We start from the raw sequence: 15,000 nt of genomic DNA, 5'->3' as shown, positions 1-15,000 counted from the left end.
CACAATGTGACAGACGGTGCGGACTCATCTCACAACTCTTTGCCGACACGCGAAGCGGAGTGGAAAGTGGAGCAGAAACACCCGCCGATGGCTTTTAACGCAGATGGTGAGGAAGTGAAGGTGAACCTGCACCTAAAACATGTTACCTGCACCTCTTTTTAATGACATTATACCTCATAATAAGCACAGACATGATGTCAAAGTTGACCTACATTATTGTTTATTAATACATCACTGGTTAGAGACATAATAGCAACAACACTTTCATTTAATTGAACTCCCATGACATTCAAATCAACCTGGCAGGATGGCCAGAGCAGCCATTGCCATGTTGGGATGAATTCAGTTTGAACTGAACCCGGTTCAGTAATGTGATGAAGAGTAGTGAGCCAGAGGAACATTTAAACAACTTGAGCCTTCCTCGTCACGGCGTCCGGGAAGCACATCGCTACTGCCAGAGGAGTGAAAAAAAAAAAAACGTGGCTCGGCTCATTTTCTGTAGCCAGTGTAGCATTAAAGCATGGTGGAATTAACAGGCTAGCCGCCCAATTCTGCCCGTGCTTTCATGCTACACTGGTTTTAGAAAATTAGCCAAACAGCAGCAGCAGGCTGGTGGTCAGCAGGGCTGCGGCTCGGTCTAACGTCTGGTGTGCCGTATACAGAGAGGGAGATTTGATGGGAATAGTGATGTTGAATTATTTGTGTTCATTTATGTAATTACTGTACAACATCTTATAGATTATGTTTGTCAGTGAAGTGAATGTTACCCTTGCAACTTTATTATACAATGACAACAGGGAGGACAGGCCAATCAACAAGCATCATCTGAGCTAAAACACAGTTAATATCACTAAAAAGTAACGAAAGATTTTAATTTAAATGCATATTCTCCATGCATCTTGATAAATGGCCTCCACGGCATGCTGTGGTTCAGTTACAATATAACCTTGAGTCCAAAGAGAAAGAGACGTTATTTGCAGCAGGTAATTAGACCCTTTTCACACAGGTGTTATATTTTAGACGATGTAATGACATCAAAAACACTTACCTAACCACGCCGATTATGTATTCTCCTCACTTCTTTGTGTCCCCTTATTTTACTGACTGATTTTCTTACGCAATGACAATGGCGTCATTTCCCATTTATAGAATCCCATTAATACTGAAGTCGGACAAGGAGTTCTAATTAAGTAATTGAAGTTGTGACTGATACCATTTCAATAAATGGACAATCAGGAAATTAATTTTCTCTCCGACACTGAGCGTCATTGATACCGACGCTATTGTGAGCTTGACGAAGACGACGCTAGACGAAAAAAAATGGGAAAAGTCTGCTGGGTTCTTCGTGTCCTCTGGGCCCTTTCAGAAGGGGTCTGATTAAAGTTTGGCCAGTTTTCCAAAGCTCCAGGTCCACGAGCCAGCACATGTGAAGATCTTAAGTTATTACCATCTTAAGTTATTACCAGTATGATGTTAGTTTATTTGGTATTTTATGATGCACATGGACTGGACCTCAATTTGGCGACACTCTTTGAATATTTGCAAGCATCTGTTTTTCTTCGGACTGAACTGGGGAGTTTGCAGTAAAAGTGGAACATGTTTAGGAGGCCTGTTGTTTAAATGTTTGTCCATGTGTAAGTTTGAATATAACTGCCAGATGTTGTCGTACAACACCAGATTATAATCCAGATGTTACTCTCATTACTGCTGCGATGACACAGCTCACTCTCTCCACGCCCGTGTGTTCAGTACTCTCTCTCTCTCTCTACCTCCATCTCACTTTCTCTTTGTATACTTCTCTATTCATTCCCTCCCCTGTTCCGGTCTCAGCCTCTCCGTCTCTCTCTAAGCCGGTTTGAAGTCTACCAGCAGGGGTGTGTGTGTGGGTTTGGACGCCCTGCAACCCGCAGCTCTTTGTATTGAAAATGAGCTTTATATGTTTCAAGAGGCCAGCAGGCCATCCGTGCCTGTATGTGTTTATTCTTTTTTTTATTTATATATATATATTTTAGCTGAAAGCCGACAGGGAGCAGACACAGGAATCAGACGTACATGTATATAAAGACATTGAGGCGTGAGAGGAGTCAAAATCTTGGCTTTTCAAATGCCCAGACACACATGTTGTCAATTTTGACAATTTGGTGTTCCAATAAACAGCCTGAATTATTAATTTATGAGACTCTGTCCCTGGCAGGATTGCATTAAACAGATTAATTGTCTTTGTTTTTTAATGAATATTCATTTAATAAGGAATACAGATGCTAATTTAAAGCTCCCTGTCCCTGCTTGGATTAAGAATCTAAACAAATACATCCATCCAAAACTCATTTGATGTTTACATCTTTGTAAATGTTTCAGAGTTACTCCGGTAGACATGCCACCGGTCATGGTTGGACTGTTAGCACTGTTTCGGGGTGTGGTGAACACGTGCGTTCTGCTAAGCTAATGATTGAGGACCTTTGCTGGTGAGACCATACGGGCAGGAGGTACACGATGCGCGTCATCTGCAAGATCTCTCTATATTTAGAGCGCCGCTCGCCCAGGAGCAGTGGCAACAACAGAAGGAGGGGTGACCACGATCATCCGGAGAAATAAGCAGCCGGACGTGGCACAGACGCACATTTACATGCAGGCGGATGTGGACGAGCCAGCGGACCTTTACGCCTCGCTCTCTCTCATACACACACACACACACACACACGGGTGTGTTTCACATGTCAACACGTATGACCGAGCTGCACGGTTGAGTGCGCTGTGGCACGACAGATTCCCTTTGTTGTGTGTGTGAAGTGGTCTGCTGGTGTGTGTGATTATGTAACTGTTTCCTCTGTTCCTGTATACGGAATACGACAGATATTTCTCCGTCTCCCATACCATAATTAGAATAATTACTTTTCCTGCAGCTTAAGAAAGACGGATCATGAACGTCTTCTTTTTTTTTCATCCTTTTCTTTCTCTCTAAGCTCGCCACTCTCTCTTCCACTCTGTTATGTATCTCGGTGTACTTTTCTTAGCCTGATTTCAATAATGCATGGAGAAAATGCATCTTTCAGTGGCTCTGTGCAATACACTGGTGACACGGCGCACATGTACAGTATAGAAGTGGCCGTGCCGCTGCAGGGGGAAGCCCTCCGAAGGAAGACTTGTTGCAGGGTCTCCCCCCTCCTCACGTACGTCAGCAGTGGCTAATGAGAAGACTCCCTTCCCCGGAGACGGGTGCTTGGATATTACCGAGCTAACATAGATCAGAGGAGAAGGTGCCGTGGAGTGGAGAGAAAACAGAGATGGTGCTGAAATCTTTCACAACCTTTCCTCGACTTTGTTGTTTCGGTTCATTACTTCGGAGACGTCTTTGATGTCTGCTGTGTTTCTGCGGTGCACGTCTCCAGAGATCACGTGTCCATCATACTGTGCTGCTTCTGTGAAAGCCGGGTCTTGTAGGTGCTTCGGCTCACGCTATCCTTCACCATTATGGAACGCAATGCAATGCATTTATTAATGAAACTGAAAACAAATATGATACATATCATAACGGCTATACTCTTCCCTTCTCCACAGTTAAAAAAAAATCCCACCTAGTCACATAGAATAATGGTCGCTGATGAGAAGGAGATGAGAAAAGCAGGAGGAATAAAAGGCTGGATGATGAGAGCGTGGGAGTCACAGTGGAAGGGAGCATGGGGGATGATGGGATGGGGGGATGGGGAGCAGTTGGGACAGCCAGGGAATGGAAGGCAGTGAGAGTGCAGGACTATTGATTATCTGTGAGAAACACGCACATTCCTATTGATTTAAACTTGGTGGCACTATATCGTATAAATGAATTAAATAAAGTGTGAAGAAAGATGTTTTCTTCCCTAAATATGTATAATACAGTCTGTTATTGTGGGATTTGTGGCCACATTTATTGCGTACATATCATTATTTTGACAACGGCAGTAACGTTGAGTCAGGATTGACTAACAATAGGGAAGGGAGCTGCGATAATCGGATATTTTTGCGTCTCCGAGGCGGAACGTGCTGCTGAGGGACGCTATGGAGAAAATTGAGCGAATTCAAACTCGGCTTTAAGGGATTTGTTTGTTTGTTTGGCTGAGAGCGGTGTGAAACCGGAGCCCACGTAATGGCAAAAGCCTCATGGGAGCCATTCTGGGGGCCACGCCTTCGGTAGTGAGGATATGAGCTCCAACTACGGAAAGACGAGGGGAGACAGACAGACAGATGGGGGGAACAGACAGACAGGTGTTCAGCTCGAACTGACTGCACACTCACAGCTGAGAATGAACACACACACGGCATTAACTCGTCCTCATGATGGACATTACTGTAGATAATGTAATGTCTCGTTCCTCAGACGGGTAAAGGGCTCATTGAAACCCCATCCATATTAATCCCCCCCCGAAAGCCCCCACGTACATCAAAGTGCAAGCCGTCTTCCTTTCTAACAACCGTAGAACAACTTAGTTCACCGGTTTTGAACGCAACCCGCCATGTCCCCTGTTGTCCCCGTTGTCCCCCGTCAGATTTCACGACTTCAAACGACTCCTTAATTGGCTTTCGGGTGAAACGGCTCCCGCTGCCAAGGGTCTTGAAGGAGAACATCAACCTTTTGGCAAATTATTATTTTTGATCAGCTTAGCCTTGTGCGACGAGGAAAAGGTTGGCAGCAGCCTCGCACTTGCGTGCCCAGCATTTATTCAGTTTTGTTCCAGCGAAGCTGATGCTCGAGAGCGATCCGTGAACCGAGCGAGACGGCTCCGGGGGCAACGCTGCTCAATAATGAGGCTGAATTATTGGCAGTGTGTTTACAACAAATGCGTATTCACGTAAGACGAATCAACGAGCAGACTCGCCATAAGGTTGTTTGACTGAACTTTAAGCGTTGAACCCACCTGAGGGTCCTAAAGATGTGTTCTAGCATTGATCCCTGCTTTTTGTTTCCTGAGCTGTTTGGAAACAGAGTCTCAGATTACAGAAAGATGGATTTGTGACGTAGTTTTTAATTTTATGCAAGTTGTACGCTGTGAGTCATCGAGTTTATAGTTTGTGTGCGTCACGACCGAACACAACTATAAAAACTGTGTGGGCCTGAATGCATCATTCCGTTCTTTTAGCTGGACAAGCAGAATCAGCAAGGATGTCTAAATTATAACTGGTATATCCCTCTGTATATGCACAAGGGATAACATCCTCATACGACTTGTGATTTTATATTTATATCGTTTATGATACACATTTATAATGAAGCAGCTTCTTAAAAAGCTGTTTTCCTGCTGTCAGAGTGAGTAACTGTGCAGGTTTATATCTGTTCTGTGCAGTGGCTTCCCTCTCCTTCCTCTCCAGCGGGAACAAAAGCACCACAGGACAGTTTTATTGTGTTTTATTGTGGTCTTGATGACTTTTCCTGCCTTTTGTCGCCCAAATCTCCCACAATGTGTTTAAATGACACGTTGGACTGGAGGATTCTGGTCCTTGATCAGCTGTCACATCTAAATGAACCCCGAAGTGAATCTCTTTCCTTCTCCTCCATCCAGATATCAATTAGTGTCAAGTTTCTGGCAGCTTTCTTGTTACGGTGTAGATGTGGGCGGGGTTTAATGGCGCGGGCCCCGACAGCTAGGCCGCCGCTCCAGATCAACACGTGCCACGTTGAACCTCCGTCCGACTGTCTTCGTCACCGTGTGACGTTCTGCCTCTCTCTCTCTATGTCCCTCTCTGGCTTCCATTGGAGCACTCTTCATTAAATATAGTGTATGTATTTGTGATCAATCATCCGGGCGGCGTGAGCATTTTAAATTGATTGTCAAGATCAAATTGCCCATAAAGACGTTGACGCGGCACAGACGCAGCAGCAGTTGCCTGATTGAGGTACTGAACCGTGGCGAGGGTGCCGAGCAAAATCTGACAGATCATGTTTATTATGAGGAAATGCATAAACAAAGCCACATTTTCAGTTCTCCATTACTTTGGCTTGAATTTTCCACGTAAACTGGCAAATACGGCGTGCATTTTGTCAATATTGGATGTTGTATGTGTAGATATGTTTATATAAACTAATGATTTAGGTTTATTACAGAAAAAAAGGTGCTTTTTGCACCTATACAGTACTTTACAGTACTTTTCTGGCTGAATCAATCAATCCAAGGTAACCTAAAGTGACTCTGGACCTGATGACCTCTGAAGGAATCATCCGCCGTCCACCAGCACAAAAGGCTGGCTCCTGGCTGACAGAATTAAAACCTGTTACAGATCCAGACCGGATCCACCTAATCAAAATCTGGTCAGATAAAATAAAAGGATCTGGATCTGATTTCAGAGGGACTCATCTGGCACCGTCGTATGGAAATCATTAAACTGTAACTCATCAAACTCACCAATTCAGCTCACAGAAAAAGTCAGAGTCAGGCTCTTGGAGTCTTTTTATTTTGATTGATTGCCATATTGAGTACCTGCCTGAGAAATAGCTGTCTTCTGTTTCTTTGTGCATGGGGAGGGAAGTCTTCTGGGACCAGTGGGCGTCATCTATCCTGCAATTCCAACTGTGGCCACCAGTTTGCCAGCCCAGTTTGCGGTGTTTTTTCGTTCCTGTCTGTGTCATCTCGATGTGTAGAAGAAAACCCATATTCATCCCAAACATATAGACGCCATGAACCCCCCTCAGCCCTCCTTTGATATACCCGTGTTTCTATAGAGAAGCACTTTGTTACTATGGCTACATCTTCGAGGAATATCATAATTAATACGAATAAGAACTAATAAATAAACCAAACTCATAACAACAACAATGGTCGCTGCCGCCAGGTGGGCTGGCCAATGCGTTTTTCCTCCTATTCCGATTATCTGCTGCTGACTGGGTGGTAATGCGAGAACCAGCGCGCGGCGTGCGCGCCCGGCTCGGCTCTTCGTGGCTTTCTCGCGCGCACGCGCGTGTCTCCTGCTGTGCGCTACGCCCCCCCCCCCCCCCACCACCACAGCACCGCGTCACGTGTCAGGACTCCCGGGTCCTGGGCCAAGTTTCTCCGTGTCAGATCATCCACGGAGCTCCTCAGCGCAGCGACCCGCACGGCCCGTCCTCCCCGCGCGCGCATCGCCGCTCCACGCTGCGTAAACCAACACCTCGGCGAGGATGGACGGACGGACGGACGTGGATGGATGTTCCCGTTTAACCCGAGAATACGCCAAGTGACTCTTTGTTTACTTCCAGTGATTTATTTCTAACGGATTACATTTGGCTCCGTGAAAAAAACCAGGAGAAGCGAGGAGATCTGGGAAGAGGACGGAGAGGAAAGGAAAGCTCCGGGTTGCTGAGAGAGGCTGGGTGCGCTGGGAACGCGGAAAGTCACGGATCATGCTTATGGGAACTTCCGATTCCGTCTCGATAAGGTATTTAAAAAGAATAAAGTTGCTCTGTCTCCCTGTAATGGTTTAATAGCCATCGAGTCCAGGATTGAGTCCACTTTTTAAACGCCGAAAAAACCCCCCAAAACAGGTGATGGGCGCTCCATTCTCTCTTGTATTCCCTTTGACACCGTTTGAAATGCGTAAATAGTTTTTGAACAGCTAACCCAATAAGAGCATGTTTAATATTCCCCCTCTTTGTCACAGAAGCCCTTCAGGAGCGCGTTCAACTGTCTCAAGATGCGCTTTTCTCGCACAAACGCCGGACAACAAAGCCCATTAAAAAAGCCCTTTAAAAGAGAAAAGTCTGTTAGCTGGATTATGATGACTAATGTTTGGTTCTCTATGTTATTCTACTTTAATATAATAATCGGGATTAGCGTGGCATTTATTGTGTGTGTGTGTGTGTTGTTTTTTTTTGCGCATTCCCTGCCCACCATTGCGTGGTGTGGGCTAAAAACCTCCAGTAGACCAGAGACAGAGCAGTCCATCTGTTCAATCACATAGCAACAGGAAGAGCGATGGATAGTAACAAAAAAAAAACAAAAAAATGCACACTATATTGATAATATCACAATATGATTCTGTGGCACCGTTTATGACTTAATTGTAGTGGATAGATGTCTGTGTTTCTAACTGCTCAATAGTCATTTCACTGTATTGATTTATCGTGTTCACACTATTTATTTGATATTCCAACAAAGACTCGTAGTTTTGTGTCATCGTTTCATTAGTTAATTTTGAAACGGAGAGCGAGGCAGACGGAGGAAATGTTCATGGAAATCTTCAACCTGCCACGTTGGTAAACATATATGATAATCTGCTTCTGGATTGATTGGAAGTGTTGCTGCTGAGGGATCGGAGGGGGGAAACGAGCCCAGTGTTTATTTGGCTCATTATGGGATTTGTCTCCAAATGCTCTTTGCTTAGTTGATCTCTCCTCCTCCCCGTTTCCCTTTTCTGCCACAGCTCCTCCGCATCTTTTCCACATGTTCTCTCCTCGTCTCCATCTCTGTCATTGTCCATCTCTGCGCTCCTCCCACCGTCCACCTCTCTCTAACCCCTTCTCCTTCTGACCTCCCCTTCAGAGTGGCTCTGCCTGATGCTCTATCATGACTGATGGCGAGGGGAGAGTGCGCTTTCAGTACGCAGAGTGCCTGGAGGGGCAGGAGGAGGTGCAGGAGGAGGTGAGGCTCGCCATACCCACGCCCTACAGGAACGACGCCCCGGGTCATGGTGTCGACCCTGGAGGAGGTCACGATGAGGAGGAAGAGGAGGAGGAGGAGGTGGAGAGGACGAGGAGGAGGAGGGGTCGTCAGGGAGATGGAGGGGATTGGAGTCCTGAGGTTCAGGAGCACGACGACCAGGAACCAGAGCTGGAAGTGGAAGTTGGACCAACATTGGGAGTGCGCATCAGGGCTCCTATTCGGGATCCGGACTGCGTCTCCGAGGAGGAGGAGCAGCAGCAGCCGTACCCGGCCCTGGCCCCGGTGGCCTTCTTCTGCTTAAAGCAAACCACGAGGCCTCGCAACTGGTGTCTACGCGTCGTCTGTAACCCATATCCTTTCACATGCTTGGAAACCTAACTCTGTGTGACGCCTGGTAAGATAGAAATATGTCCTCGCCCAGCGTTGCCAAGCTTACGCATGTCCCTCGGATAAAAGGTATGTCACTCATATGCTTCCCAGTCCATAGCATGATGCTGCGGTCAGCTGTTGCAAGTGGGTGCGGCTTTCTTAAGGCTTTATTCTAGCCACGTAAATGCAGCTACTTGCCTGTTGCAGTGGCAGCTTCATACCCGCCGGGGCTGATGTGGCTGCTCATGTATGTAATGACTGGTTGTCTTGAGCTCGGCTTGATTGGGGGAAATAATCAGTGTGACGTTTACTGAGATTCCTTCCTGCGTTTGGTTTGAGATTCGGATGGTTTATATTTTGAACTTTTGACTAAAATATGGTGTGAAGCACCAAATCCAGTGAGTCGGCTGAACCACATTGGTAGGCAAGGTAGGGGCCACAAAACAAAAAGTACATTCACATACACATGAGTGCAACATTTGCTTTATTTGTGCACATTTTCCACACTTCAGTGGTTTTTCGACAGCGTTTTTGGACAGGTTTCCCCTAGCGTCCGTCCCATTCTGCAGGAAATCCCAACACAGTGAACCGTGCTCTTTTCTGGTCATATTTACTTCCATCTTTCCTCATTATCTGAGTCTTAAATTGTGCTTTGCTTCTGGGTTTGGTCTACTTTACCTGGATTTATCTACAGCATAGACTTGAAGCTGTGCTGGGTTACATCCCTCGTGTTGTTTTTTTGGATCTCATTCAAATACTATATCGTTATCTAGCCTGTGTTTGAAGTTCCCCATCATTAATCACACTCTACATATTAAATGTGATCTTTAAACTGGCTGCATTACACTGCTAATACTTTCTGGCAGCCATTTTGTGCTAAAAAACATTCATTTTAGTCGGAGGATGCCAAATAGTCCAAGTAAAATCAGCTTTTCAGCCGCTCATGTCTTTTAGGATCTATTATTACCCCCTCAGCTGAACATGATGCTGGATCATTTTCATCTGTGGGATGTTTTAACACACCGGAGCAATAAGAACAGAATGTGCATCCAAAAAAAAAAAAAAAAATGAAGACGAACCACTGCAATATTCTTTCATTCCTGATGCGGTGAAGTGGGTGGTGTAAAAACAATTTCAGGACTTGAGTCATATTTATTTGCTAAGTACATTCCTGTGTACCTGGAATCTAATCCGCGGGGTACAGAGGGTATAAAAATACCCAAATCTAAAATCCTCTTTCCCCTCTTTGTCTTCTGGTGTTGTGAGTAGGTCATAGCTGCTGCAGACTCTGACTGACTGCATCCACTGATGCTTTTGTAACAGTGCTGCATGATCATGTGTTGCTGTCTGCGTGTTTGTAAAAGCCCGTGGCAGATAGAAGTGGGCTGGATCTCACGGAGGCAGATAGAAGTGTGCTGGATCTCACGGAGGGGAATCTTTACAAGTTGGTAGAAGTCGGATATAGACGACGTAGACGGGTAGAGGAAATGCTCAGTCGCTTCTGCAGAGCTGCATGTATATTTTTACTTCCCTACGCTCTAGGAAGGGAAGTTGATATTTCATGCCCGGTTCAGACCGAACATGTGATGCGGGTTTGTCCCACAATCAATTCACGTTTTGCCAACTTTCCTTTTATGACCGTATACAAATGAATATGCATCTACCTGTTTTCTGTTATCTGCTATCAGGGATGGGAATTAGTTGAATGATACGTTCGTCTACAGTATGAAAAAGGTATCCGAGTGTTCATGTTCTGTCCTGCCCTGTGCAAGATATTATTATAATATAATATATAGAATAATAGCATAGTGTCTTTCATTCGACTTTAGACTTTCAAACTCCACGCTCCAAGTTAATAATGCAGGTTTTCTATCAAACATTTGAGATGCTCAACTCAAGGTAACCTTGATGGCGTGATCAGAGAACATGAGACGTGTTTTCACAGATTGAATCGAACTCTCCGGAGATGAGTGTTCGGATCTTTACGAGGTTTGTTTCGGCGTGTTTTATGCTTTGATCGTTGTCCTTGAGGAAAGACCTAGTCGTTCCACAGACCCCCTTAAGACCGGTGAACTCGGATGCAAACTGTGCCGCGTCAACAGTGACTCCATCGAGTGTCCCCGAGCGACACAAAGCATCTCCGCCAGCTCCAAGGCTCACGCCACGGCAGAGGTACTTGGTTAAATGAAAGTATTACGCGAGTGACGGAGGCGGCCCCTGCAGGGTGAGCGGTTGCGTCTAAGTTGGTTTAGAAATGAATTTAAGGGGGATTGAATTGGCAGACGTGCGCATGCATTTTGGTAATCATACAAATTCACATCTTGTTGGCTGTTTTTTTTAAAAATGAACACAGCATAAAGTGGCAGGGACTCAGGCCAAGTCTATTTCCTCTTGAGCTGGAGGTGTATTTAGGTATTTCAAAGCTTATGAACTCCCCCCCCACATGTTTTATTTGAGGTGTTTCAGACGAAATGTAATCACAGTCTCTCTCGACAGATGTTAATGTTGCATTACATTACGTCTGTTTTGTTCACAGTGCTGTAGCAGGGGATGGTGGTGCAGCGCCTGCTTAGGTAGATTACTACCACGGAGCAGATGCTTCCGTGGTCAGCACATGTGCGTCCCCCCCCCCCCCCCGCTCGCGTCACTCATCACACTTCTGATTCCCATCTGATGCTATAAGACACGTTTGTTGTTCGCCGACACAAGGACTGTTTGTACCAAGATAGCGTTGCTAATGAATGAGACATATGCCGTCACATGCTTGGCGCTGCATTGTAACGGCTTGTTTAAAACTGGAGCCGGGTTATGTCATAAGAGCGGATCTCACTGGACGGCTCTCAGTGTGTGTGTGTGTGTGTGTGTGTGTGTGTGTGTGTGTGTGTGTGTGTGTGTGTGTGTGTGTGTGTGTGTGTGTGTGTGTGCAGGACCCACTATGTAAGCATTGCAGAGTTGGTGGTCCACGGTGGGCTATGTAAATATTATTCACAGCATAAATGCTCTGCCACTCAACCACACAGAGGCATGCAGACATCGGTGAACGGGAGGGGAGACGGTCGTACATTATCTCACGTGCTCAATGAACAAAAGTGTATCATTATAAAAATCACAATTCATAATATTCTAATCTGTATTCGGGAGGCTGTTAATCACATGTGATAATAACAGCAGGTCAACAGAATAGCCCTTTTCAGCCGGCACCGTATCTCATCCATCATGGTTATTATGCTCATCATCATTGATCAGCTGACCTGCTCTCTTGCCAGAACATAAACATCCGAGGATGTCCAGCAAAAAAAAGAAAAAAAAGAAAAGAAATGCATCAAGCTGTAATCATAGCAGCGCACTATTGATTTATATTATTTACAGCTTTGCACTTGACTCATTCTGCCATAGAATACAATGAAAATGCCATTATTTATTTTATTTTTATTGGTTTTCACATTAAACCCGACACAAAGACTTAAAGATAAAATCCACGTTAAAATATTTTCAACAATGAGGTTTTTGGGGGTCCATGTTGAGATACTTTGCCATGCGACCCGTCAATCATAAGGTGGCCCCGGTCTAAAGAATACCTGCTTTATCGTCTATTTGACTCGAAATGGGACCATCATTTACTAAATGCACCTCATGCTGTATTGGAGAAGAGTTGACTTAATATCAATATATTGATAGAACTACTCTTTAAAATCAAACTTTAAAATCAAACCCTGCTGGCTTTAGAGAGAATACAAGTTTTAGCCATTTCTGGGGACACTGATGGGGATTTTCCATTATTTCTTAATATTATATAAGAAACCCAATGAATTAATCCATAGACAAAGTATTCAGCAGACTAATTGATACTGAGATATTGTTAGTTTGCATCTGAAGTCTACTGAAATGACCAATGGCTGCTTGTTTGTCAGTAACAGGCTGAAACCATCTGTGTGTGGTCCTTAAAGAGTATCCCAACTACAAATCTATCAATTAGATAGTGTAGTGCAGTCAATTACACCTGGATTGACATTTACAGTCCTAATACCTCCGATGACGCCGTCACAGGACTGAGCATTTAGGCGCCGCTGGAAAGATGGTGTGATGGGATAACGAGCCGATTCAGGCTGATTAGATCAGATTCTGGGGGCCAGACAAGGTTAATCCATTACAGATGAGTGGATTCATCGTGCTATCCGTCTCTATTAGTCATCCTATAGTCTAAACACGTTGAGAGGGCCTCTTGCACTTGCTTCATAAATGAATACAGATGAGGCTGTGGGTGAAGAAGACACACATATGCCACACACACACACACACACACACACACACACACACACACACACACACACACAGAACAACCTGTTGTTTTCGCTCCTTAGCCTTATTTAAACAGGGGGAAAGAATGGTTGAACATAAATCAATCGATTTCTCTGGCATTCATTCAATGTTCTGGCAGATTGAACCGTCTATTATTATTATTATATTTAAATTTGTCTGGGCCAATCAAATTTAGGATCTCTCGCATGAAGAATCTCATTAAAATATAGTATGGATGAGTGTTCAGGATGATAAGAGAGCTCAGTGTTGTCTGACAACGGACAGTAAAACAGAGATAAAATGACCCCTAAGAAGCTCCGTCATCAGGCTAGAAGGTCAGATTCTCCATTTCCTGTAACTCCCTCAGTGATGTCATTTCAAAGGTATCGTTCTCGGCCTTGATGTCTCCTGCTGCCACTCAGACAAGCATCCTTAGATGTGTGTGTGTGTGTGTGTGTGTGTGTGTGTTTGTATACACACACAAACAGGCTTCTGTGTGTCTCTCCGCCAGTTTCATCGCTTGTCTCGCTGTATTTATCTTGGGCAATGCGTCTGTGTGTGTGTGTGTGTGTGTGTGTGTGTGTGTGTGTGTGTGTTTGGTGACTCATTATATCTGGCTTGTGCCTCTGATAACAGCAGATTGGGGGTCATGAGGCGTGTACCAGAGACAGAGGGATCCTGTCTCCCTGGCGTATAGAGTCCTGGTACACCCTGCACAGTCCTCTCATTGAGCATGCATGTGTACGGTAAATATAAATATATATAACTCTGCATTGTGTTCTGTAATGGACCAGCAGCAAACTTCCATTTTCGCTCTTGAAATGCAAAAACTTGTTAAGACACACACATTTGACATTTTCTTACATTATAATATGTTAAGATCACTGAAGGGACAACATAGGAGAAGTAGAAAATACAACCCTTTAAAGTCACACTTTAAAGTGTACTTTTCAAAATAAAAGTATGTACTGAAGCTACGTTTTACAGGAATTTATTATGGCCTGTTTATAAGATGACTGAAAACTGTCAAATGATAAAATATTTGACCTTTTAAAATGTTTAAATGATTGTTTTGTCAAGACAGTCGTGCCGGAACAACTCTTGTACACCTGTGTGTGTTTGCCCAATGGGTCTTTGCTTCATGAGGCTTGCTGTATTGGCACTATTACAGTAACACTTCGAATGGTTTCCAACCCAAAGGGCATCGTTGTGGCTGTTCATGAATGTGTAATGTAGCCAAACATAATAAATACACAAATTATATTTCTGTGTAATACAGTTTTCCTGCCCTCCAGATGTTTATTAATGTTAAAGTCTGCGTGTGTCGGTTTATACGTGTGTGTGTGTGTGTGTGTGTGCACGTTTAAACTGGATGTTAAGGTGTATGTGACCTCCTGTACACTACAGTGTACTCTGTTTATCCCCAGGCTCATTGTTTCCAGACAAAATGATGTTGAACTAATAGCGCTGACTTTAATGTGTGTAAATGTGTGCATGGGGAGTGTGTTTATGTGTAGACTCATGCATGTTCCTGTTTGTTCATGTATTTAAGTGAGCTGCTGCCTACAGTTTGTTAGTATAGCTTAGCATAAAGACTTAACAAAGAGCAAGATAGGTACAGAACCTGCCTATCAGCACCTCCAAAGCTCACTAATTAACACTTTGTACTTGGTTTGTTTAATCATATTAACACTATGTAAAATAAAAAAATGTTAATGGGAGTTTT

At 44.4% G+C, this 15,000-nt stretch overlaps 2 protein-coding genes across 6 annotated transcripts in view; one reads left to right on the top strand and one right to left on the bottom strand.

Annotated features, from left to right (window-relative positions):
* The window catches only part of grapa (GRB2 related adaptor protein a), a 145,583-nt gene that overhangs the window by 72,473 nt on the left and 58,110 nt on the right, over nucleotides 1–15,000 (bottom strand). The gene's annotated exons all lie outside the window — the stretch shown is intronic.
* The window catches only part of cacna1ha (calcium channel, voltage-dependent, T type, alpha 1H subunit a), an 85,783-nt gene continuing 77,872 nt past the window's right edge, over nucleotides 7,090–15,000 (top strand). For 3 of the 5 annotated variants that reach the window (XM_084037256.1, XM_084037254.1, XM_084037253.1), the window contains exons 1-2: nucleotides 7,090–7,383; nucleotides 8,487–8,956. In XM_084037256.1, coding sequence (XP_083893382.1) covers nucleotides 8,511–8,956 — 446 coding nt within the window. In that variant the 5' untranslated portion in view covers nucleotides 7,090–7,383; nucleotides 8,487–8,510. The remainder of the gene's footprint in view (nucleotides 7,384–8,486; nucleotides 8,957–15,000) is intronic. The other 2 variants (XM_084037255.1, XM_084037257.1) reach the window with 2 other exon arrangements.

This window comes from Eutrigla gurnardus (genome assembly GCF_963514095.1).
Source record: "Eutrigla gurnardus genome assembly, chromosome: 20".
Classification (NCBI taxonomy): Eukaryota; Metazoa; Chordata; class Actinopteri; order Perciformes; family Triglidae; genus Eutrigla; species Eutrigla gurnardus.
The sequence above is the reverse complement of the archived record's forward strand: the minus strand, read 5'-3'. Positions and strand labels throughout refer to the sequence as shown.